Source organism: Cimex lectularius, unplaced genomic scaffold, assembly GCF_000648675.2.
Source record: "Cimex lectularius strain Harlan isolate CLEC.00 unplaced genomic scaffold, Clec_2.1 scaffold172, whole genome shotgun sequence".
NCBI lineage: Eukaryota > Metazoa > Arthropoda > Insecta > Hemiptera > Cimicidae > Cimex > Cimex lectularius.
The window spans coordinates 871,773-899,624 of NW_019392796.1; the positions used below are offsets into that span (position 1 = coordinate 871,773).

The window sequence follows — 27,852 nt, forward strand, 5'->3', positions numbered from 1 at the left end:
GTGTGTGTGTGTGTGTGTGTGTGTGTGTGAGNGGTGGGTGAGAGAGAGAGGAAGAGTACGATAGCGTTTTTCAATTTTTTTCTCGTTTATTGCCAAAAGAATTTCAGTTGTCCACTGTACACTGCGCATTTTGGAATTTTCATGGGCAAGAGAATGACATGGAACCCGCACAGACTTAAATGACTGTAATTAAATGTGTCGCTATCAACTCCTCCACAACAAACAAAAATTTTGAAACAGTGAAGCAAGTTAAGAAAATCCCCGTTAAAAATCATAGTAACTTCCAGCCGACTTGTTCGTCCTAATGTTTTATTACAGTTGTAAATATGTCTATATGTACATATGCATTTTATAAAAATGTTCAGATGATCAGGGCTTTATTTTTAAAACTCGTTGAATCTCTTGTCCTAATTAATAATTAATTTATCCAACCGACATAATATGTAAAATTAGGGTGGACACGGTAAATTCTAATTGGAGAGGTCATAAAATCGTAATCTCGGGCTAGGTCGAGCGCTGGTGTCGCACTCCTTCCCTTCCCGACGGACCCCCGGGATCAGACCAGCCATTCGCCCCTGCTAACTCGAACCACAAACATGCAAGCAACAACAGCAATCCTTTTCGTCTGCTTGGTAGCAACAATCCAGTCAAGTAAGTGCAACACGTTTAAATATCGATTCTCACCGATGGACTAATAACTGTTTTATTTTATTTTTATTCATTAATTTGTTTTGTTTTTTTCGGAGGGGGAGCTTTTTTTACTGAATGTGACAATTTTTGGTGAATTTTTAGAATCATTGAACTATTTTTAATTTTTCCTACGTCAATAATTAATAAAAATCTTTATAACTATGAACTATTGTTTTATTGTGTGTTTTTTTTTTATAAAGATGAAAAGAAAAAAAAGGAAAGAATTTTATCTATGCTATCAATTAATACTTTCATATTATTATTTTTTATATTATGTGATGTCAAAGTAATTATTGTACACTGATACATCTTTTTATTTTAGTTATACAGATTAGCCAATTCAATTGTTGAATCTATGAATTATTAAATGTTGATCAATACAGGTAAAAGATTAAAGAATTTTCTAGGAATAAAGTTTATCAAAGGGAGGTGATTGACACTTATATATTGTATGTCTAATTATAGAATCAAAACTAATTATTTGTACTGAAGGTTGTATATTGTAATATAGTGCAAGGAATTTTCTTTGTTGACACAAGTTAACACACATCATGACAAAACTAGTTATCAAAGAATGGAAGAGAAAATATTTCAAAAAAGTATTCCATTGTGTATTAATTTTATTGCTATCCCCACGATGATTTTGAACTATTTTTAAAATGTCCTATCACATCGTTATTAAACAAGTGTTTTTGTGAGAGAAAATTGTGGTTGTTTAAACAGTTGGTAAACAATGATTTCATATTCATGGCTGTTTTGCAGCTTTTTCATTGATAGAACTGATATTTCTTTTCTTTCACAATTCGACCGATTTCTAAGTCGTAAAACTTTTTGTTTCAATTTCGTTGTAACTTGTAAGAAGTGTTCTTGACCCATCGCACAGCTTTTGTCTGAAATAATATAGGAAAAAATACTACCTACAGCCTGCTGCAAATCTTTAAGAGCTCTTTTAATATATATAATAATACATGCAGTAATTATATATATTATCAGTAAAAAAAGATTTATCAGTAAAAATAAATCCTAGGCTGGAGAATAACGAGATTTAAAAAACGAGATTTAATAACAAATAGAATTTTGAGTCGAAATGTTAGGAACAACTAGAATGTGATTTTGATGCAAAACCTGATCAAAATTTATTTCCGCTGGTTAGCACGAAGTGTGAATATGTGTTATTAAAAATTAAAAAGACATTACTTACAATTAACAACTATTTTTAAAACTACTGCAGAACACAAAAGATTGTGCTTAATAATTATTAATATTAAAATTTTTTATTAGCTTTAATGTATAATTTGAAAAACCCACCGTCTCTAAGGTACTGCGCTACTGTATTTATTTACTCTATAATAAAATTACAATGTTTAGTAATTAGAATATGTAAATAAACGTGGTTTTTTCTGGTTTGGCGTATATTCCAGCCCAATGAGTCACCCTCAACCCTCTAAAAAATGTAAAAGGTTGCCAAGATAATTAATTCCCCAAAACGCGTTCTTCCGTAATTAGTTTATAATGCTAAAAAGTAAATTTATAGAATTTAATATTTTTTATTTTTGCCACAAAATTCGAATTATGTTAACAAATCAGAAGGATACAATTTAGAATATTCTTGAATAGTATATTACTTTTTTTATATGAAATTTATAAATTATCTAGTAGTAAATTCTATCATTTCATTTGGTAAGTTATAATCTATTCCTATATATTCAAGTTTGGAAGTTTTCTGTTTTCAAAGGTACGGCAAGATTAGCATAAGTTCATGTTTTCATATTGTATATTGTTTATATTGTTTGTGAATTCTAAAATTTCTTTATATATTTTAAATTTGAAAAAGACTTGTAGAGCCGGACCTTTCAATGGTATAGAAAGAAATTGGCAATGTTATTGTCTTCTCTTATTATATCAATATCCTAATAACTATTTTTTAAATTTTACAACTTTTATGGCATAATTATGAATATGAATATACAAAAAACTCAATGTCCTATATAACAGATCTTTGATATAGTACCATCTACAGTTTGAGTTATTATAAAATTCACGGCCTTTTATTTTTACGCTGCCTATTTTGATTTATAACTGGTTTTAAAAGTAATTTTTCGGGGCGTCGGTGGCCGCGACGGTTTAGGCGTTGACACGGCGCTCATCACTGTAAGGTAAAGGTGCCGGGTTCGATAAGGCCCAACGTCCTCTTTTTCACATATTTTGAAAGTACTTTCCTTTCTAAAAATATCAGACGATAAACTTAAAAATTCATTTATTTGATCCGGAAATATTGAGGTTTTCCTTTAGAAATCGATCATATCGATTTATGGTTGCTTTTTAACGTTATTTTTAAAAAAATCAACCCAAATTTAGTTTTCACATTTTATTCAATACATTTTTCATTTTCTCTGCATTTTCAACCAGTTGCACAACAAATTGAAATAATCGAGTTTTGAAGGGAAACTGCAATATCTTCAGCACCAATGACTTTTGGAAGATGATTTTTTTCCCAAACATTTTTAAAATCCTTTCCATTCTAAAAAAATGATACCAGAAACTCAAAAATTGTTTGATTCCTTCTGGAGATATTGGAGTTTTCCTCTAGAACTCGATAATTTTAATTAATTTTTTGAATGAAAACAACAATATCTCCAGAATGAATCAAAGAATTTTTCAGTTTCTGGCATCATATTTTTTACAATAGAAAAGACATACATCGTGTATGAAAAAAGGATATTACATTTGAAAAAAATTGACCATATCATCTTGTTTGCAAAAAAAATTTTTTTTAAATTAATGAAGATTTTATTAAAGTTTTTAAATAAGAAATTGCCCTCTGAATGTTATTTTTTATTTAGTTTCCTTGAAAATCGATATCATGGTTGTTAATTTTACCAATATTCTGCCTCTCAATATTTTACTTACATATCGCGGCTAATGTCATTAGAATTCATCAGAAGAACATATGAAAATAATAAAGTAAACAAACAAGTTGCAATTTTATGTACAATTTTAAGAAATCGTTGTTATAAGTCGGGTGAGAACTTCAGTACATTAGTCATTCTTTTTACTAATGCGTAATCAAGTTTCTATCAGAATGTAATAGAAAAAAATTGAGCGTGATTCAATGCGATTACAAAGAGCGAGAGAAAAAAAGAGTACATTGAGTATATAACTGCGTACAATAACAGTGAATTGGGGCGTCTGTGGCCGCAACGGTTTAGGCGTTGACACAGCGCTTATCACTGTAAGGTAAAGGTCCGGGGTTCGAATCCAGCGGCCCTGCATTCAAACCCGACATACTTGCAAATGGGCTTTTTTCACACCGGCACCGCACCCCGAGGGTTGATATAACCTCTGCAGTTGCGAACCCTCGTAATTTAAAATTTTTTTCCTTCTAAAGTTCGACTTTTATATATTTATGTATTATATGTATATTTCCAGTTGGCTTTATGCCTGATGGTTTGTCAATATAATTCTTAAGCCTGGAGAATTCGCACAGTCACTTGTGTGATTGGAATTTATATTATTCAAACTGTAAGATTAGCCATTTACATTACAATTACAGTCAAATATTTACTCTTGATTATGCAAGACCATGGAAAAACCTCGAAATTATAAAAATACTTAACTCGTTTTTCACTATGCAAACCCATAGACAATATTATAGATAATATTATTTGATCTGAGGACTGTTATATCACGATTTCCAAAGCAAATCATTCATATTTTATTTTTAAAAATAATTGTACCGCCCTTGGCACTATAAATGTAATTTTATCTTGGTCAACTATTGTGAGAAAAAAAATTTTAATCAGATTTTCTATTTAAGCCGAAAGGGGAGATTAGTCAGAAAAGTACTTCGGCTCACAAATTTCAAGGTCTTGACCAAAGATTTGTCAAGGTTGCTATTACACCTCCACAATTGGTCTCACTTTACGTTAATCATTTTATGCCATCACTAATAGCATTAATTACAATTAAAAGTGTTTTTTTCCTCCAAAAAGCTTCATTTTGTCCCAACCTTGGGTGTATTTTTACGAAATGGATTTCTTCCAAAGCGTTTCGTTGTGAATGAATCATTCACGATTTGGTAACATTCGAGATCGGTATCTCACATAGACGAACGTGCAAGAATAACAAATTCTAAAAGTAACAATTTCGTTTAAAGCAACAGTAATAAAAAAATGTATTACTGCAATCGATAACCTCTTAGTCGTGCAAGAAACTAGTTTCATCAAATGAAAACTCGTACTTGTTGTTTTCTGAACATACAAGGTCAGAGAAGTTTTGAAAACACACTTTTACGAACCTGGCATCTAAAATAATTATCTCATACGATCCATGAGAGTATGAGTTGTATTGCAACTACATCAAACATGGTTGCTTTACGACTGACTTTGTATCATTTTGTACTGACATATTTACCAAATTTTGTGAATTACTATAATCACTAAATTATTTTTAATTTAATTATTATTAATTATGTTTGGTGTTTAGTGACCGTTAGTAAATGATTATTCGGAGATCGTGAGATGCGGTCTGATGTGACGTAGATTTTAGAAAAACATTTTTTTATAGTTCCAACGTTTCGATCTTTATTGAGATCTTCTTCAGGGCTCAAAGTGTTTGTTTTCCGTCTGTCGTGTTGAGAGGCACTCACTGAAGATGATCTCAATAAAGATCGAAACGTTGGCACGATAAAGAAAATGTTTTTCTAAAACCTACGTCACACCAGACCGGATCTCACAATTTCCGAATAATTATTAATTATATTATTATTTTTAATAAATTAATTATTATTATTTTTACTGTTTTAGTTTTCACTTTGTCTAAGTTTGTCTTTTGTGTTATTTTTTTTAATATAACGACGATGGTTATATTAGATAGATTTATAATAAATAATAAGTAAAAATGGGTAGGAAACTATGGCTGTTATTCACAATTATAAATATTGTAATTTTCAACTCTCTGGAAAGTAATAACATAATAACCATCTATAACCAGGTGTTCATCCCCCAGATCGATGTTGTCCGCCAAGACGTGCACGAAAATGAGTTAAAACCTCCCCGTAATTAATTTAAAAATTAAAATAATAATTTAAAACAGCGTACAATTTCATTATAACTGTGTTTACCGACGTAGAAATTAGGTTAATTACTGGAACTTTAACATGTCATGACCGACACAAAATATTCAACACACATCCAGAATTTAGTGAGAGGTTTGAAGCTCTCGTCTATAAGCCTAAGACAGGTTTTAAGTTAGCGAGAAAAGAAGGATTATTTGAGAATTGAAAAGAATATCTTTGAGAAGAAACCCTTAAGCAAAAAATTGAAATAGATGTGTTTCAGCCTTTTATGTTTATACTATTTATATTGAAGCAAACTGAAAGTGTAGTTCACAATATCATTATATGTTAATGAGGGTCATTCTCACAAGACATTCGAAACTTTTCAGTCAGCATGTAAACGTATATAGAGATATTAGACACATTAAGGATAGAATATTATCAATAGGGTTTCTTCTATGAAACGAACTCAAACTTTTTTGGGTGTCTTGGAATTTATCGTAGTTTTGTTTTACATGTATTTGACCGTATAGGTCATAAGTTAGAAACGGTTTAATGTAAAGGAAGTTTTTGTAATTTTTAATGTAAATTTTTTGTTTGTAGTATTTAAGTCAGACTTTTTGTTAAATAAGTTAGAAGGTCATAAGTTAGAAACGGTTTAATGTAAAGGATGTTTTTTTTGTTGTAATTTTTAATTAAATTTTTTTGTTTGTAATATTTAAGTCAGACTTTTTGTTAAATAAGTTAGAAGGTCATATTTTAGAAACGGTTTAATTTAAAGGAGGTTTTTTTTTGTAATTTTTAATTAAATTTTTTGTTTGTAATATTTAAGTCAGACTTTTTGTTAAATAAGTTAGTTGGTCATAAGTTCGGTTTAATGTAAAGGAAGTTTTTGTAATTTTTAATGTAAATTTTTTGTTTGTAATATTTAAGTCAGATTTATCCTATCAAGAACAATTGTTTTATCAGAGGCAAAGTGGACGTGTTGAGTGTAATTTTTGTAGTCTAAATAATGTTAAATTCCTAATGATACATTCCTTTAATGAATAAAATTACTTAGATTTAGTTAAATTTTCCACTTATTAAAATATTTTAAGCCCTTTTTTAGGCTATCGACAATTATATATCAATAGTGACAATTCTGAAGGACGACAAAACATGAGAGAACTGTTTCATAAGCATACGTAGCTCTAACTTTAAAATAAAAAGTAAAATAATTCCTGTCATAGGAGGGCATAATGTACTACTACGCGTTGAGTGTCGCGGACATCAGGGGTCAAGCCACATTACAATATTTCTTCCATCCCATTCTTAATTAAAAAACCATTGGCTATTCCGGGTTTCGAATCCAGGACCCTCTCAACTATTTTAGATAGTGAAGGTAAAAATGACAATGACTTAAGTGGTTTTCCAGATATTTAGAAAGTGTCCGTGCCTAAGCATTCACAATTTTGGAAAAGTGTATAAAGTATTTCGCAGATTTACTTTTAAACGGTTAATGCAAGTATATTTGATAAAAACCCATCGAAAGAGATGTGTAAAGAATATAAAGATAATAGAAAAGTTTCTTCGTAGTTTAACGTCAGGCTTACTTAGCCCAATGAAGCATTATAATTACACTCGATGTAGACTAATGGCACTTAAATTGTAATGAATACACCTCGAATTTGACAGGTCGTTGACCTTTTGAAGGAAAACAAAAGTGATCCTCAAACGCGGGAGAAGAGCCACCCATTGTTTGTTTACAGAGGAATTTCCGAGTGGGCGGAGGAAAAGAGTGTTTCATTTAATTATCCGTTTCCTTTGAGAACGGACCGCCGCTTGCAATTTCCGGCTTAATGACAGATTTTAAGTGGGTTTCGATTTCGAAAGGTATTTTTAACCATGAGATCCCTTGGCAGTTGATAGCCCCCGTCACCAGGGGAGTGTTTGCCTTCACTGATACTTCCGAAATTAGATCTGCCTGTAATGTTTTATCGAGTGAGAGATCGTTTGTAAAAAAAAAATAGCGCCACCTCAAAGAAACGCGAGCCACTGTCACAATACAAATCTTTAAAAAAAATATATATATGAATTTCACTATATAATTTAGACAATAATATTGAAAGTAAACATTGACAAGTACATTCTTACGATGAATGACTAATATCATTAATTCACATATCAAAAGATATGTACTAAAATATTTAACATTGTCATATGTTTATATTCAATATACCTACATCTAGAAATTGTTTGATATTTGGTTTTTAAGAGAGAACTTATTTTCCACCCATTAATGAAAATTTTCATTTGGCTGTTGATAAAAATGAAATTATACGTAATTAGGAATTTAATTTACAATTATAAAAATCAAGTTTTGTAAAAGCAAATTAAAACATATTGCCTTTACTACGATCTATTTTTTACTATAGATGATGAAGATGGATATGTTAATAAGGGGCTTTGTTTCATCTATTGTCCTTTATACAAGCTATCAAAAAGAATGATCAAACTTGGTCGTGCAAATATTTTAAATTGTGAAATATTTTGTTGAGATCTCCAAAATGATGAACCTATCTGTTAGGTCTGAATATTTTCCCTGATTCGACATTTCGTATTCGTCAGGGTTAACAGTAGAGTCATCAGGGGTACGTAGGGTGATATGAGACACTGACTCCTTCCATTTATGCCAAACGCAACATAATTAATTATTAAATTCATTATATTTCGTGCTCCAATTGACCAAATAGTTTCTTTCAATTAATTAATCTTTATATAAGGTGTTGGTTGAAATCAAAAGGCTAGTGTCACAAGCGGGATTCGAACCCACGACCTTGGGCTAAATCGTCGCTGCTCTACCACTTGAGCTATCGTGACTTAGATCAACCCGGTCATCAACCTCCCACTTAACCTATCTTTCGAATTTTTTTTTTTTGAAAAATGGCAAAAAGGAGGTAAAATAAGAAAAGTAGGTTGAAGTGGGAGGTTGGTGTCCGGGTGGATCGAAGTCACTATAGCTCAAGTGGTACAGCAGCGGCGTATTTAGCCGAAAGTCGTGGATACGAATCCCGCTCGTGACACTAGCTTTTTCATTTCAACCAATACCTTACATAAAGATTAAATAATTAATTATCTTCTACGTCTTTATATAACAGAACAGTAAGTAAAGGAATGCCAGGCTGATTTAAAACAACCCAACAAAAAGGAATATTAAAAATATTTGAGTTATCAGCAGAAAAGTCTCATTTCTACTCTATTAGCAACATATAAATAGTTCCAAAAAACTCACATACTTTTCCTTCGTTTAGCAGAATATTTAGGTTTGGTTACAATTGACAGGAAGATCTTCATTTCAAGCCTTTCTTAACGACTAAATGATTACCGGGCCACTACTAATTCTAGAATGCGTCATTCTGAAACGTTTTCTTTTCAGACCATAAATATTCAACAGGTTGAATAGTCAAAGAGAACATTATTAGTGCCAGGTTTAAAATAAACAAAAAATGGCGAGTAGTCTTGTGAGACGATTCAGGGAGAAGGAAACCTCGAAATGGCCGAAGGTTGGCTCCAGGTGACTCACCGTCCCCGATCCGAAACGGTCTTTGCATTCAAACCATGGAAGGCCGAAAGACAAAAGGACCCACAATATACAGACCTGTAATATACGATCAAGCTAATTTGAATCACATGTCATCCGACAGGCTCTGCAAAAAATATCGCGTAAAATGATAAATATCTTAAGCTTTGGATAAACTAATCATTTCAGAATAATAAATTGGCAAGTACAGAAACGTAGCCTAGCAGTGACAATATTGTTTATGTGTACCATCTAAAACACACAACAAATATAACAAAACTAGAAAGGAAGTTTATATTTTTTCAAATAATTAATCAGTGAGTACTTTAAAAGAAGTGTATGTCTTGAGATAAAGTGCAATCGAAACACAATGACACATGTTACCAGTAGACTTATCTTGTTTTCAAGTCATGTCTTTTGGTTCTTCTAATCGTCTTCTCTTACACATTAATTATGTGTAGTACATAATTTCTACGTTCCGCAAATATTTTAAGTTTATTAGTTTACTCAATTTTTACTCAATACACAATTTTTTCGAAATGAAAAATTTGTGTCACAGGCGGGATTCGAACCCCCGACTTTCGGCTAAATACGTCGCTGCTCTACAATTGAAATATGACAAATTGACATGGGCGATCGAAGTCACGGTAGCTCAAGTGGTAGAGCAGCGGCGCATTTAGCCGAAAGTCGTGGGTTCGAATCCCGCTCGTGACACAAATTTTTCATTTCGAAAAAATTGTGTATAATTAATTGAGCAATTTTTAATTAAACATAAGCTAATAAAAATAATTAGTATTTATAATTAGTATTAAAATTAGTATTTATTATTTTAGTGGAATATATGTTGTTTCGTGCATTGGCTTCTTGAAATAGGAAGTGTTAAAATCGATTCGAAAGATATGGCCAATAATTTTGACACGAAGTGGATTCCACAAGGCCAAGGCTCAAGTAATTTTGAACCAATTTGTGGTGAACAAGGAAGCAGGTGTGGTCAGCAACGTTCGTCTATTATAAGGATGAAACCCTCCAAAAATATTATAATAACATAAGTCAATGTAGTTTGGTCGTTTACAACCATCACAACGAAAAACGTTCAAGCTAATCTATTTTACAAATTAGACATGGAAACGGCACTGAAAACAATTGGAAACCCCTGAGATAAAACAATAACTAGACCGACCCACTAGAAAAACTGGTATAAAAACAATAAGACGCGAATGCAGAGGCAATACATTGGAAAGAGAGGCCGAAAAATAAAAGAGAGATTCGAAAAGCAAAGAAGGTTATGTATAAACATTTCGGCAAAACAATCAACGCGACTTACCTTATACAAAGCCATAACGGACTTTCAACAACCTTGAAACTACTCTACTAACAACTTGAATAATGAAAAATATGCAAACTAGAAAAGCCTCAATAACACAACAATTAACAACAGCTTGTAAGGACATCATTCCCTCCCAGATGTCTGGGATATAATTTACTAAATAACTATCAATCTATGATATTAAATTTATTTATATTTTCATTCTTCTTGTTTATTTTGTATATGTGGAATTTTCTTTTAATTTTGTTACGGATTGATTTTATTATTTGCACCAGACAACCACTAATTTGTCAACGACCCACATCATCATTCTTATTTAACATTGAAGTCAACAAATTTAAAAAGACCGACCATCACAAAGCACAATGATTGACCGGAACAATCAAAAACCCAGAATAATCGTAAACAAATTTTATACTAGGAGGTTATTAGTCTGAAATACACAAATATTTCTACGTTGTTCCTTATTAAATTCACTAGTTTTCGTGGTCCACATGACCAAATATCTTTCAATTAATTAATTGAAAATTGGCAAAAAGTAGGGAAAATTCAAAAAGTGAGATTGAGATGGGAAGTTAGTGTCCGAGTGGATCGAAGTCACGATAGATCAAGTGGTTAGAGCAGCGGCGTATTGAGCCGAAGGTCGTGGGTTCGAATCCCACTTGTGAATTGACTTTTTTATCTCAACCAATACGTTAAATACAGATTAATTAATTGTTGTTCCTTATCAAAGATTTTCCTACCACTCTAAAAGACTCAACTCCTCTTCTGTTTGCTCAGGAGTGAATGTTTTTCTTATATAATACATTTATAAATTTAGTGCTTCATTCTAACTTGAAAGCTCGATACAACTGGTCTTAAGAGAAACACGTTTCTTGATTATTAATTATTATTATTTTTAATTAATTCCATACTGTAAATGTTAGATACTGAACTTCACCTAATTTTAAATAATCTCGTCATGCAGTTTCTTGTTTTCAACATATATTTCAATACCCATCGGGTTAAAGTAAGAAAAATAATTGTTTTTGTAATTTTGTTTTTTTAAATGATATAATAGTTTCTAACTGCGATATTTTCCTAAAATAAATAGGCCCTGATGATGTCTATATAATCGTCTAAAGCTCGGCAATAACTTAAAGAATATCGTTCTGTTGTGACCTCACCAAGTTGTTCAACAGCAGGTCGATACATAATCTCGTCTTTAATACTTATGAATTTAGAAGAAGTATCTTTATATTGATACATGCTATTCTATGAGTTTTTACTAGACTAAAATTTTTCATTCCTTCAATTCTTCTATGAATAATATTGCTCTTTCTCTTCTACTTTGCCAAAAAAAGGTTGATATAATTTTCGACGACAAATTAAACTGTTCTACCCGTATTGATCACATTAAAAATGTTTTTTTTTTTTCTTATTTCGCTACTCTACTGTTCTCAACCCTAACGCCTTGACTATTCTTTCCACATCGCTTGTATTTCCAACACTCATAAATTTATTTACGATCGCAAAGATTGATTGGAGCTATAAAACAAAAACTCAGAGTTAAAGGTAAACAATTTGTACAAGTTCAGTCTCAATTAATAGACGTTTCCTGTTGAGTTCCGCAAGGTGCTCACCTCTCTCCACCCTTATTTAATATTTTCATCAAAGACAGTCCTTCCATTCTAAAATAATCAACTATTCTTCTGTTGAGTTAACATTTTTCATGCCTATTTCACCTATAGATGACTCTTACTGCGTCAATTTTACTTGAATGTTCTATACTACTGGTAATAAGAGAACCACTGTTTCTTAATATTGATATTAAGACTACTTTTAAGACTTTTTTATGAGTGTTTTACACCTTTTACCTTTACGAACTTATAAAACGAAAATCTCACTGAAGATGCGAAAAGTCGAAAAGCGAATGAAATTCCAGAACAGCAAATATAAGCAGACCATATGATCGGATAGGTCCGAAAGGTTCATCACCTGGCAGAGCGCAAACAGAAAATTTAACAATACGACAAAATGTGGTTTGTTTTTCTTTCATCAGTTTAATTATTGTTTATTCAACACTGAAGGTATTGAAATCTCAATGTAAATTCAATGAGGGTAAGGCCTTGCGAGATGTTTCACACTCGGGTTGCATCAGAGTTTCGTTGCGGCCGAGGACAGATGTTTCGACACAGGTACAGAAGGCCTGGAGCGACGAAAATATCCAGTGCGGACAATAGTAGAATTGGATTTGTGATTATATCATTAAGTAGGAAATGAGAGCAGAACGGGAAATACCGCGTACGCGCTCTGATAAATCCCCCTTCCGACATTGAACATCCAGACGAATTAATTTTGTCAATGAGCGAGTTTATGCTTTCCGCCAGTCAACCGCGGACAACGTTATGCTACGCTCGAGTGATATCACGTTTCGCACCAAGTTGGAAAGTTCTCAGCGCGAAGGGGGTTCGAAATAAACCAAAACCGTTCGATTTCTAACAAAATGGGCCCGTCGTTCCCATGCCAACCTTTCTAACGGGCAATGGAAAATATAACTACGAGGCTTTTTGTTGCGGTTTGAAAGCTCATTTGTATTCTCAAAAGCTGATTACAAGGGGCAAGGAGTATAAAAGGCGATTGGATAATTCTATAATAAAACTGTTAATCCAATCGAAGACCACAAAGCTAAACATCACGACAAAACTGTTTTCTCTAGAGTATTCATTCTTCTCTCTTTCCCTAAAGCCTATAACATACTACATGCTCAGTTTGCGCCTAACAAAAAATCATATCAGCGTTGTTTACTTAAAACATTATCCATCTATTTTCAGAAAAAGTCATTATATCCATGATATATTGCCAGTTTTGATTCTAAAATTTCAGCCATTTTTCAAAGTCCTATCATTGTAGACAGTGCAATTATTCTTTTTCAACCAAGAGTTTCTCTGATTAAATAATCGATATTTACAATTATTTTCAGAAAATTGAGTTGAAACAAATAGTTCATATATCTAAGCGTTTCTTTGTCTAAAGAAAAAACATGACAACAAAGTAACAGACAAATTTTTTAAATATACGGAACCGAAAGGCTTTAATTAGGGTGATTTTTTGGAATAATTCCATGTGTTTTTTTTTGTTTTTTTAAAAATAAAATCAATCAGATTCTGTATTTTTCAAAAACATAAGTGCACTGAGAAAGTTATTCAATTCAGTACGGAGTGCCTAATGTCGATCATCGCTCGCATTGGACGACTTAGCATCGATTTTATGTTTTGAATGTAATTCTGTGTAATATTCTCAAACTCCACCGGACTTAATAACTGCAAATTCTCTGGCATCACTGGCAAACTTTTTTACCCACTTAGACAACTTGTCCTAAAGGTGTTCGATAGGGTTTAAGTCGGGACTGCATGTTGGCGATTCCAAACATTGAACCATGTAGTCACCATCCAACTGTGTGGGGCCTTGCATTGACATGCATAAAAATAAAATCGTCACCAATTAGTGCCATATAAGGAACAACTTCTTCTGAACAAACATCTCAATGTATTACGCAGCTGTTAAAGATCCCCCGCGATGAAGATCAAGTTTGTGCGACATGCCGTACAAATGCCTGTCCAAACCATAACACCACCACCTGTCGATCTACCGGTCATGTTCTTCTCTCGGCCGTCAGAAGACCACAGACAAAATCTTGACTGATCAGGAAACTAGATTTTAGTTCAATATTTATTTAGAAATCGTTAGATGCGGTCTTTTCAGTTCAATCTTGCTCAGACCAATTGATGTGATTTGTAACGAACCTTAACAGAGCTGTTCTGTGCCTTATCAGAGCTTTTTGGACCAGTGGCACGCCTTTTCGCACGTAATCCAGCTTCTGACAGTCTTCGCCTTACAGTACGTAAACTGATATTAATTTCGAATTGTTTGAAGTCGAAGAAAACGCCTATAAGAAAAAATTAATCTAAATTTAGGATGATTTTTTTCAATAATCCAGGAAACAGATTATAAGCGACATAATATTAAAAGAAAGTTAGCATATTTTTTAATCAAAAACACGTTAAGATACTGATAAAAAGAAACCACACCGTCTTGAGTTGTATGTGGTCAGTGGAATTTTCTGATCACGTTTATCTTTACAATTTTAGCACGGTCAACAAAATATGATGCCCACAATAAAAACAAACATATTAGAGGTTATCAACAACCACATTTTTTGAAATTTTTGTTGATTTCTTCGTCTTTCTCAGAATATTGCTCGATATGCTGAGTTCATCAAATCTACAAATTACTACTAATTTTTTAGTTTGTTTTTTAAAGGGAAATCGTTTTATCAGATCCAAATGTTTTAACGAACTTAAGTAACGCACAAATGATTTAAAATATACAGAATAAAGAGCGATAAAGTTGATTGGTTCCAAGGCATTTCTTTCTAACCAGATGATTGTGGTTGTTTTCGATCATTTTGGTCTTCCTATCCTTGCTTTTCTCGACATCTTCAGTGCTGCGTCAGTGGATAGTGGGGAAGTATTACCCACTAAGAAGGAGCAATTTTCTTTTTTTTTCTAGAATGTTGCTTATTGCATTTCATATTGCTCAAATCAAAATATTTACTGTATGCACTATTTTTCGTGGTCCGCTTGACCAATTAATATCATTCAATTAATTAAGGCTTTAAGTTGAGATAAAAAAATCAGTGTCACGAGCGGGATTCGAACCCACGACCTTCGGCTTGATACGCCGCTAATCTACCAATTGAGCTACCCTCTCTTTTGCTTGAAAAATGGCAAAAAAGAGCGAAAATTCGAAAGGTGGGGTTGAGATGGGAAGTTAGTGTCCGAGAGGATCGAACTTCTAAGTCACGATAGCTCAAGTGGTAGAGTAGCGGCGTATCTAGCCGAAGGTCGTGGGTTCGAATCCCGCTCGTGACATTGACTTTTTTATCTCAACTTAAAACCTAAATTAATTGAATGAGTTTACTACATGGTTTCACCGTCTACTGGAGGTCTAGTTGTTAACTGTACAAAGGAAGTGTTTCGATAAAAAAAAGACAAAAAGATTTTCTTTGAAATATTTTCTAGCCAAGTTAGGAGAAAGTAAGATATTCAGCAATAAAAATACCTTTCGTCTTGCTTTCAATCGGTGTATCTATTGACATTGTTATATGTAAATCATCGGTCGATAAAAATTTCATAGTTTTTCTTTGGTTAGACTAACTTTTTTTCAAATATAATTTCACCTAATATTTTTGATAATTGGCTCGAAAACACGTGGGCTGTGGTAGACTGCACACCGAGGTCGTACTGACTTAAACAGTGTGTTTTCTTTCTTGCATAACAATTTCGTCAGAGGAAAACATAATTACACGCTAACTTTCCCTGACAAAAAAATAATCTTGTGTTTGTTATAGATGACAATGTTGTCTATCTCATTTAATATTATCTTACATAGGCTTTGTTACAAAAATATCAAAACTAAAGTTTATCTGAGTGATTTCATGTTAGAGGGGTGATTAAAGAGTTTTTGTTTGTAATGAAAGAGGCTTTTCGTTCTTGATGTTTTATTATTCTCTAGGGTCTCACAATGGGCAGATCGTGCTTGTTATTTCGGAGGCCAAGGCCATCGGATGAAATGTTCAAAAAAGGACTTAGAACTGACTCAACCACACTTGCTTTTTTGTTGCAAAGTGACATCATCGTACGTCAAAAACCCTGCCATTAAGTTCAGACCGCCCCCGATCATCTGAGGCCCGGGCCCATTCTCGTCCCAAGGCGAGGCTTGAGGCAATTTTCGAATTGGCCGGCGAACATCATCTCTAAAACTGAGACCTCTGACAACAATTACAAAAATTTTAATTTGGCGAAGAATTCAACCTTCAAACCTAGAAGGTAAGAATTAATTCTTCAATTGTACTGACAGATAGGCAGATATGTATCAAGCTAAATAAAGATTCAAAATCGTTGACCTAATAAGAAAATAACAAAAAGGAAGCAATTACATACTCTTTCAAATGACCATTATAATTCTGAACTAAGTTATTTCAAAGAGAGAGAAAGTTTTGAATAGCATTTCTAAATAATTACATTGAGAAAAGACCTCGGGTTAATTCACCGTTTAATTCTCTAACTATTAACGATCAGCATTGACCTGAATTAAAAAAAAAAAGAAAAACGTTAAAAACAATAAGAATGGCACAATTACACAGAAGACAAACACTTTGAGTGAGTAGAAATACTTTGATTGAATATAAACAATATATTTTGCACTGTATAAATTCACTTTTTTCCACATCCTACATGTATTTGTTAAATGTAAACAATATTTGTAAAATATAAATCCCAGGCCCTGCAGATGATCTCAATAAAGATCGAAACGTCGCACGATCAAGAAAACGTTTTTCTGAAACCTACATCACACCAGACCGCATCTCACGATTTCTGAATAGTTAAAAACAATATGCATGCAATATGCATTAATATTCCAAAGAGATGACAAACTACACTGATTTATGATTTTAACTCTTGCCATTTGACCAAATATTGCTCAGTTGGGGTTTAAGTTTGTACGTTATTTTACGATTATAGTGCTAATCAAAAATTAAAGGCTGTAATTTATTGATTTTAGTACAAATTCCGTTCATTTGTCCCCATGTTGATGTTGACGGTTGGTAAAATTATAATTGTTCTTACTCACGTTACTTAAATAAATTATATACATATCCTTATAAAAAATAAATACGGATTAAATATAATAATAATAAACTAAATATATTACAAAACTTGTTCGATGCGTGTAACTCAGAAGTGTGTCATAAAAGCTAGTCCCTGTGAGGAGAAAGCGGCATAAAGCTTAGTTGCAGCATGTTGACATTTTACCAGTACCAATTTGTGAATATGCATTACATTCAATTACCGACGTTCCGACCAAAAACTTACATTGGTAAAGTTCTGTCTTGGGCCCGATTTATTAAACATTGAGCCCGCGTAGTCTCGCCGTTTGTGGATCCACCTAGATCTCCCTTATTGTATTTTGCCACAATGGGGTCTGTTTAATTGGCCTAATAATTAATTCTAATAAGAATGTTTGATTGGGACTCCTCGTATTTTCAGATGAAAGAGTTTGCCACAGATTAAACCTAGCGCAGATAAGTCTAAAAATAAGTAAAACGACGAATCGGTATTTATAAACTTGTCTAAAGTCCACCATTATTAAAAGTTAAATTTGGAAGAATATTAAGCCAACTAATATAACGTTTAATGCAATATTATCTTGTATTTTTGAGAGAATTTAGAGAACCAGTAGATAGACCTTGAATAATTATATTTATTGATTTCTTAAAATAGTCGCACCGTCAGTGGATCTCCATTTCACATTAACGAAATTAGAAATTTAAATTTTTTTCAGTACAGAAAAAGAAATGTTTATCGCAAATGATGACACTGTGAACCGATGGATTGTCACGCCGGTCCGTCTAGTTTCGCTGTGTTCATTAAATTGTCACGCCATTGACTCGGCCGTACAATCAACCAAACGATTCGAGTATGACGGTTATAAAAATATTAACAAAAATGAGAGTTGAGCTTTCTCTTGGCTCTATTTTCTCGATGGAAAGTAATTTCCCTTAAAAGCCAATCGTCTATGGCTCACTGATGGAAAAACCAATAAAATTATTTGTAAATAAATGTTGACACTCAATAATTCAATTATGATGTAACTAACTAGCAAATTTAATATAACTCGATGTATAAATCATTAGTAGTAATTCTTGACCCTCTTGGAAAGAAAGAATGAATGTTTCTTCTTACTAAAAAAATTATAATTTATTACGGCGATAAATTCTTAACACTATAACAGCAAAAACAAATGTACTATGCTTTGACCTATTATTATTTTGATGATTGTTTTAATTGTCGTGAATTCTTTATATATAAAAAACAAGACAGATTTTGAAAAAGGTCATTCGATAATAAAACTAGATGTAAGATAATCTAAAACTTTTTTCTTCCACGCTAACGTTTTATATCACTTTTTGCTGACTTATTAGTTATGATAGTATTAAATTGCAGAGATAATTTTTTTTCTTGAAATCTTTCGAGCCATCACACGGCCCCTACTCGCTCTTCTGTCCTTTACATTAAAATAACCCATTTTAAATACATAGAGACGACAAGATTTCAAAACGAGTAATGTTAAATAAACTTCGTTCTTAATTGTTAATATGAGTATTAATTATTAGTTTAATGGTTTATTGCTACTGTTGTACTTATATGATATGCACCTATTATCCGTTGAATTAATAAAAATGAAGGTCTGAAAACTGAGGTGGAGCCGTGTGCTTTGGCCCGAAAGCTTTCAAGAATATCGGAACAGTTAAGAAAAATAAAGGAGAAATTTTTATGAAAAACACCACTATACCTTCATGCTTAACATTACAGTGATAATATTTCAATACAACTTTAATAGACATAGTTTATGTAATGTCCGGACGGAAATCAGTGGCGAAAAGTTATCACCTTCTACAATATTTTTCTAGAGGATTTAAATTATATAAAAATTAAAACTAATTAATTGATATTGGTTTTTGTTATTTAGGGTGATGTTTTTCAATCATTCCGTGATAATGAGGTAATCAGATTATATGCTATAATTTTAAAAGAAGGTTGGATTTTTTTCGGAAAATACTAAACTAATGTTACTGGTCGAACCACTATGGTCCTGAGCTGTACGTGATCAGTGAGTTTTCTATACGCGTTTATCTAAACGATTTTAGAATGGTTAATAAAATGTTATAGGTACTTCGTCAGTTTTTTTCTTAATTTTAGTTTAATTCTGTGCTTTTTTCGTAATATTGATCTGATAGTTTCAGTTCAATTATGAGATCTGTCATCAGATCTCAGGAGATATGCAAATTATTTATTTCGTTTCGAGAAAACATTTTGTCAAATGCAAATACGGGCTATTTCAAGAGGTTTCAACAATACAATAGGAATTAATCTATTTTTAATTTATTTCTGTTTTACCAACAGTTTTGAAAGTAAGAAAAAAATCTGAGGATGATTAAATAATCATGTACCAAGGTCGAACGATGTCTTATGTTCCCTCGGAGGATAATTGAAAAGTTATCTAATTAGAACTATTTTTTAAAAGCCCGAACGGACAGGAAATATTCCAGGGTAAATAAAAATTGCCGTCGTTGCCTTTTTTTTGGGAATTCACGAATGGCCGATTTGTCAACGGTCATGAGGAATGCTAGCAATCATCTCGAGCCCACGTAGCCTTTTGACAACTCGAAACGTAGGAATGTAAAAGGCAAAATTACAAATTCGCATGATGGTTAATGAACGAAGCTTAATGGAACTACGCAATATCTTGAGAATTTGAATGACAAAAACTTGTATATTTCTTCGTATAATATTGTCTAATTAAAAGAACAAAAGGCTTGGTTTTAAAGTTTTTATGAAAATTAATAGAAAATAAGTTTACCAGCGTTTGTAAATTTGGCCAATTCAATGTTTTTTGTTTGATTATAATATGTAAAACATTCATGAAGATCATTAATCAAAGATCAGATTGTGATTTTTATGCTTTGCTTCCAAAAAAAGTTTGAAAATAACAGTACGTATTGTGTTATTAAAATAAATAAAAGAAAATCTGCTGGGATTAGAAGCTTTCTGAATTTACCTAAAGAATCCATGATGAGGTTCCACCGAAGGTTCCAAAGAAGTTTGTAAGTTAAAAGAAATACTTAAGGAAACATTCCTTCATTAATATTAACGCGTATTCTATGAGTACAAATCGATTGAAGGTTTATAGTGATAATTTTAAATTTATTAATCTTAATTATGAAAATAGGCCGATTTTTAAAGCATTATTTTAAAAGATGGTATGCGTGAGATACGAGAAATAGAGAAGCATTTTCGGCCCGCGCTGCCAGTTCTTTGCTGGAAAAAAAAAACAGGGAGGAGTTGAACCTTGAATCCTTGGCCGCGATGGTACCGATTAGAAGTTTCCCACACTTGTAAACACCCGCTCACTGGAATGGTTCCCATCGGCATGTGAAGCGTCATCTCGAATGGTACTCGGGAAGCATCATTGCGTCGGGTTGAAATGTTCAAAACTCTACTGACAAACCACAGTTCAATATTCACTAGCAAAGAAAAGTGAACAACCCGAAGACAGGAAGCAATGGATTCTGTCTTGGCGACAAGCACGCAGTGAGCCAAGTCTAGATAGGTGTGCCAAAAAGTTCACGTGTGTTTGGTTGATTTTCAAAGTGTCTTTCACTTCTTAAAAGTCAAACAATAAATTCAGACACGAACAATCTGGATCGAGGTATGGTCTTGAATTTTCAGATGTTACTGCCAAGCTTTTGACCTATTTTAAGGTCATCATCAGGGCAAAACAATCTTAAATATGTCTACAGGTTAACATATTTAAGCGTTTTACAGAAGATCTCAATTTTCCTCGAAGACCTAATCAGTGTTAACATTACCAAGGACTATAACTGTATTGCCTGTTTTTGCCTTAGTACTGCAGTCCTTGGCAATGTTAGGACTGCCAGGACTGCCTCGGGCTTCAAGGATATCCCTCTCTCACACTATCTATCTATCTCTCTCTCTCTCTATTTATATATATATATATGTGTGTGTGTGTGTGTGTGTGTGTGTGTGTGTGTGTGTGTGTGTGTGTGTGTGTGTGTGTGTGTGTGTGTGTGTGTGTGTGTGTGTGTGTGTACGTACACAAGGTGACTGGCAATAAGTGTCCAAAATTTCAGCAGATGTTTCTATTCACCATATGCAACAAAAAACTTCCTAAAAACCTCTGTACAAATCTCAACGGTAAAGAAGTAATTTCAGGTTTTGGGTATTTTTAATTTTAATTTTTTAACAACCAGTTTCCCTCAGCCCCTGATGAAGTTGTTGGAAGGAACTATCTGTTGGAACGTCTCAATGTGGAAAACGAGCTTGGTATTCTCTCCTTGCAGCAGTAGCATTACCGTTGCTTAACTAAATGAAATGCATATCAGAAAGATGTGCATTAGGAAACAAGGACATAATTTAAATCACCTATCTGAGGAAGTTGTCAGCTGATAACAAAGCAAACTGATTGAATTGAACATAAAAAAACTGACACGAAACTGGAAAAATTGAACTTCATCGACACCAGTTTTTTCAACAAAATGCAAAATTTTTGGGCCTTCCAGAAGCGCAATCCAAAAACGTGAGTATACCGCTGGAAGCTAATTGAATGGGCAACTTTTGGGAGAATTTGCAAAGCTCCAGGAGTTTGTAGTTATTAACAATTACCAATCCGACATTTTAAAAAAATTCCAAATTTCAACATTTCTGTTTTTTTCTGAATTTTTCGTGTAGAATTTTTTCATCAGTTCCGCTATGTAAATAGGTTTGATTACAGAAAATTTAACGTTCTTTCAGGTGCACACACCAGATTTTTCTACAGTCTATAAATCTGAACTTTATAAGCAATTTAGAGGACCTAAGTCGAAAAATCAAAAAACACCCAAAACCTGAAAATACTCTTTTACCGTTGAGATTTGGACAGGGGTTTATAGGAAGTTTTTTGTTGCATATAATGAATAGAAACACCTCCTGAAATATTCGACACTTATCGGAAATGTTTTGTATCGTAATGTCATTAATTCAGCGGATATGATAAACCATGTATAAAATTGTTGATATTCAGCTATTCTCCCTTTCATTACCAATGAAATGTGTGAATCAATGAAAACACTGCAAATTACTGTAGCGTAACGAGTCATACCCAAATATCAAGACGTCAAGTTTCTATAAATTACAAAAACACGTTCGCTTCTGAAAAGGTCTGTCTCTTTGTAAAAGTATATGTATAAAATTGTTGGGTTGTGGGTGTATATATTCGGTCATATCTGTTTAAACAACAATTTGCTCCTTTTTTCGCCTATTCATGACTAACTATAAGGCAAACAGTTATTTAAACACCTATGGACGAATAAACTATTACGGCTATTCTTTATAGCTTATCATACATTGTCTGTTTGGGCGTTTTTCGATAGACATCAAAATTACATTTCTCACATCCGTTCATTAACATACAATCACTTATGTTTTTCGTTCTTGAATAGCAAACTAGAAGCTGTTGCGTTCTGCCAAAACTAAGCCATGAGTAGCTAACAACAAAAAATACGTAAGTAAGCAAGTCATGTGTATAGGACCGAAGTATTCGATAACTTCTCATTTTACAAAAAGGCCCAACGTCACAATGTATTCATTCTTTATTTGATTGGATGTTTTTCAAAAGGAAAAACATCGCATACGATCACAACACGTATGTATTAATTTTCTACAACTGAACTGGGTCGAACTTTTTCAAAAAGGATTTTAAAACCATCCATACCGTAATGGTAATGCCGGCTTTACTAAAAATCCGGGGACGTATCTCGAAAACGATAAGTGGTGGCTTTTCCCCTGCTCCAGTCACGTCAACATGCATGCAAGAAGCTATCAAGGACGGAAATCCCACGACCATCGCGAAAAATGAGCCGGGCCAAGGCTAATCTCGGTTCTACTTTAACAAATTCCTAATCGAATTCGATAATTTCTGGCGTTGCCTTCTGTCTTATTCATAAAATCCAACGGAAGTGGTATTTTCGACAAGAAATATTTTCAATACTCGCTAAGTTTTAATCGGCACCTACCTTATAAATTTTAGCGGAATTTACCTGATAAAACATTTTTTTCTATGGGTATGCTTCAATAAAATTTAAAAAAATTCGTTTTATCATTGTTTGCATATTCTTGGATCGAATTTTCCGTCGCCGTTGTCAGAATTTTATAACGCTTAAAAAATGCACCTTAACAAGCGATTGTACAGTAGTTTGGACGGGATCATGTAAGTCTGTCTGGCGCGTTTTGGCTTCTCGCCATCTTCAGTGTTGGGTCGGTGAGAGTCAACTTGCACCAGGGGGAAAATAATAATCACTAAAAATAGAACATTTTCCTTTTTTCCCTTGAATTTTCTTTTTCGTTTTATCAATTAAACAGACAAATAGAGGATTTTCTCGAATTCACAGAAAAATATAATACTGAATAGCAACCGCCTAGCGAAAATTAGCTGACCAGGATGATCAAAGATTATATAACTCATAGAAACCAAAAAAATTGTTAATGTATTAATAACAAACGTTCAAAAAGGGCCCAAATCAAGGAGAAAACGGAATCAAGATCGGATCCTAGCAGTCCTGAATTTGGTCCCGACCCCTTGAAAATGAGTTTCTTCCATGGAAGAACACCAACACACCGGGGGCTCCAGGAAGGAGTACAATAAATTCTGTAGAGGTTCAGATCTCAGGGAAACTCAACCAGTTCCTGGTATCCACCACAATAAAAAAATGAAATAAATAATCAAGAATAAAGAATAATTGACCCCTCTTGGTTATCCCAGATGTAATGTCTAAGTTACAAAAGTTTTACCTAAATTACTCTCGGTAAACTGAGAAAGTTGATGAAGTTTGTATCGTCATACGAAAATTAATCAACTTTAGATCCACTGGCCTCGATGTTTCTCGAGTCTATCGACGAAACGATGTGCCAAAGGTGGATCAATTTGGGTGTAACCATTGTATAAACATTAATTTATAAATATAGGAGAAATAATAAGTATTATTCAATTATAATTATTATTCAAGTTCAATTTGAACCCTTGAGAGTCTTACCGATCATGGGATTAGTAAAAGTGTCAAAACAGGTAAAGTAATTTCTGTCAGACAGGGGGATTTAACGGCTTCGTTCCTTATTTATTCTTTAAGAAGAGTTTCTTATATAATTCGAAGGACGATGTTTTAGGAACGGATAAAACCAAACTACGCCCTAAAGGACGAAGCTGTTAGGCTCCAGTGATATCGATCCGGTCCTGAGCCTCCCAGTCCGACTGTAAACAAATATTCCTTGGCCATAATTTGATTCATCCACCCAGAAAAAAAGTCATATCTAAATTACCGTATTTTTTCGTGCGTAATGGTAAGCCTCTTGTCATTGCGTCAGTATAATCGATGAAGTAATCATATCGCAACCAAGAGCCATGTATTAAGGTGTTTATCGTCCCGCTGGAAAATTAGCAGAACGACCATCGATCCAAACTTTGGCCTGGTAATTCAACTTTCCTCCGAAAGGTAGTATGGAATATCATTGAAAAATACGTGAATTTTTAAAAAGCAATCTTTCACACGATGGTACAGCCAAATAAGTGATGACAAAAAAGACTATTGCTGATATCAACACATTTAAAAAAAAATGAAAGTATGAAGTTCCAGATTGAACAATAAAAAAGTTCTCATTTATTTGTCACTTTATTCCATTTTGATTAATTTAAAAATTATTTTAATACTGATCCTTTTTAATTTACTGTCGAAAGCATGAACATTTTTCTACTTGATTAAACTTTCTCAATCACTCAATATCTCTCTCTCTCTCTCTCTCTCTCTCTCTCTCTCTCTCTCTCTCTCTCTCCTCTCCCTTCCCTCTTCCTTTTCTCACTATCCTTTCATTTTCATTAACTCCCTCTTTCTTTCTTCTCTCTCTCTCTCTTTCTTTTTTCTTTCTCTTTCTCAATCTATTTTATTCTTCTTCTCATCCATCTCCCCCTTTCTTTCTTTCTTCCTTTCTTTCTTTTTCTTTCTCCCTCATTCCCCCTCTCTTTCTCTCTGACTCAAACTCTTTTTTTTTATTTATCTCCGTTTCTCTTTCTCAATCTATTTTATTCTTCTTCTTATCTATCTCCCCCTTTCTTTCTTTCTTCCTTTCTTTCTTTTTCTTTCTCCCTCATTCCCCTCTCTTTCTCTCTGACTCAAACTCTTTTTTTTTTTATTTATCTCCGTTTCTCTTTCTCCGTTCTATGTACGAGTATTATAAATAAAATCCCTCCCTCTCCCTCTCCCTCTCTCTCACTCTCTCCCTCTCCCTCTCTCTCTCTCTCTCTTTCGCTTTTTGATCTTGTGAGATTTTGCAAATTAGGAGATTAATCCATTATAAACTACTAATATTTATTCTGAACGAGACACGTTTTAACGTTTTATGTAAATATGTAATACATTGTATAATTATAACATGTGATGTGACAGTTTTAAACTATGTGATTTAATAATTAAGCTTACAAACTTCAAATAATCATAACTTTTTTTTAAGATGTATTTATACTTGTTTCTTACAAATCTTCTATCCTGCTACATTAATGCTAGTCTACAGTTTTAGAAACGTTACAACAAATATTTAATTTTACGCACTTTATAATTACGCTAATAAACGTTTTGCAAGGGCCTGTATTTTTAATCTTCTTTAAACAACAAAACAGATTTTATTTTTGTTACTAATTAACGTCCAATTCTTGAAGATCTTGCAATAGGAAAATTGTTTTATTGCTTGATTATAGCAACACTATTATAACCTTTAATACAATAAATAAATCGTTTAGTTAAGAGGTAAAAAATTAATATGATTGGTGGTAATGATAAATAATATATGAAAGTAAGCAAATAATTTCATATTGCATCATGTTTGAGCGAAGGGTTATCCATTTTTTTCTCCATCGGAAATGGCGAAGAAATTTGATTTCTATTGTTATCTTTTTATCCCAAAATAATTTTTTTTTAATCTTAAAATATTGACATTTGACTCTGATATCTTTCAGGTTTTGCACTGAAATGCTACATGTGCGACTCATTGGTCAACAAAAAATGCCATGAAGCTGAGTCCCTATCAGACAAAGAAGCTACTGAGTGCAACAATGAAATCATAAATAAAGTCGCAGATTTCGCAGGCTCGTTGTTCGGTGGGGGAGAAAAGAACACTAAATTGGATTTCTCATGCGCCAAAGTGGTCAAAACGAACGGTGAGACGATTTTTTTGCCATAGGCACAAGTATAATGAAATAATTCGAACAAATTTTCCAGGAGATGTTACCAGATCCTGTGTCATCGGAAAGGAGAGCGATTGGTGCAGTAAAATGAAGGATGCCAATGCGGTCAAAAGCTGTCAATTCTGCACAGGCGACCTCTGCAACGCAGGGACCACTTTCCACGCTACTGCCGGCATCATCCTCGCGTCCGCCGCAGTATTAATCGGCCGTTATATGTAATTATTCCCTCACAAAATATAATTATAATTTCTTCCATTCTGCAAAAATTGCGCTTTAATTCAGAAGAAAAAATAAACATATAATTAAAGAGCATTCAACATTTTAATGCTGCTTTATTTTTCGCTGGTAAAATTGTTTTTGTATATTTATTTTTAAAAATCTGATTTTGTAAGTTTTTTTGGATTCATTGTACAAAGGAGTTAATCGTTGACATAAAATTACCATTGTAAGAATTATTGTTTGTTAATACAAAATTATATTCCTGAATATTGTGTATTTTAGCCTGTTTATTCATATATTTTAACAAAAAAATATATAGTGTTAAAAAAAACACTTTGGCTTATTAAAAATATAAAATTGAATGTGCAAAACTAGTCTGTCCCCTGGACGAATGTTGATTAAATCTTCAATACACCAATAAAAACAAAGCATAATTACAAAACTGCAATGATGCATTTAATACTAATTATAAAATAACGTCATTAAATACTAATAACAAAATCTGAAATAAGAAATGACTAACTATTTAAAAAATTTCCACTATGAAATCAACTCAGGGAGACAAGTACAAGAAACTTTTTAATATATAATAGTAAACAGCAAGTACAATAGTCATGGAGAGATGCATATAGAGATAGAGTATAAAGATTGTTACTACGCAAGATTAAATGTTATGCTAAAATAAGTAGATTTGTGCATTTAATAGGATCAGTATTGATGTTTTAAAATAGCAATATATAATTTTTTTAGTATGCGTACAACATGAATATTTTGCTACATCAATCTATCACCATTGAAATGCCTTAATCAAATGCATTTATAAACGACACCAAGACGAACGAATTTCTTTGTGACAGCTTTTCTCAGGGAAACAACGTATTGGAATTGTAAATTTCTACAGCTGTATATTGTGTGTTGTAATCGAACGCTCAATCTTTTCACAATTGTATTTGTCATATGCAGTTAGTGCATACTGGAAAATTGACAGAATATTAGCAATAAAATTATTTTTGTTTGTTTTGTACGCGTGCGAACTTTACTTCCATCAGCCACCAATCAAATGCCTTAAAAGTTAACCACATTTATGAAATCACACGGTCTTATAAAACA

General features: G+C 32.9%; 1 protein-coding gene across 1 annotated transcript; it reads left to right on the top strand.

The window, feature by feature from the left end:
* The first annotated feature begins 552 nt into the window (after positions 1-552).
* Positions 553-27,852, top strand: LOC106665007. Its single transcript, XM_014391125.2, has 3 exons — positions 553-651; positions 26,296-26,496; positions 26,558-27,852. The coding sequence occupies exons 1-3, from the start codon at positions 597-599 to the stop codon at positions 26,740-26,742; spliced, it is 441 nt and encodes a 146-aa protein (XP_014246611.1). The 5' UTR covers positions 553-596; the 3' UTR covers positions 26,743-27,852.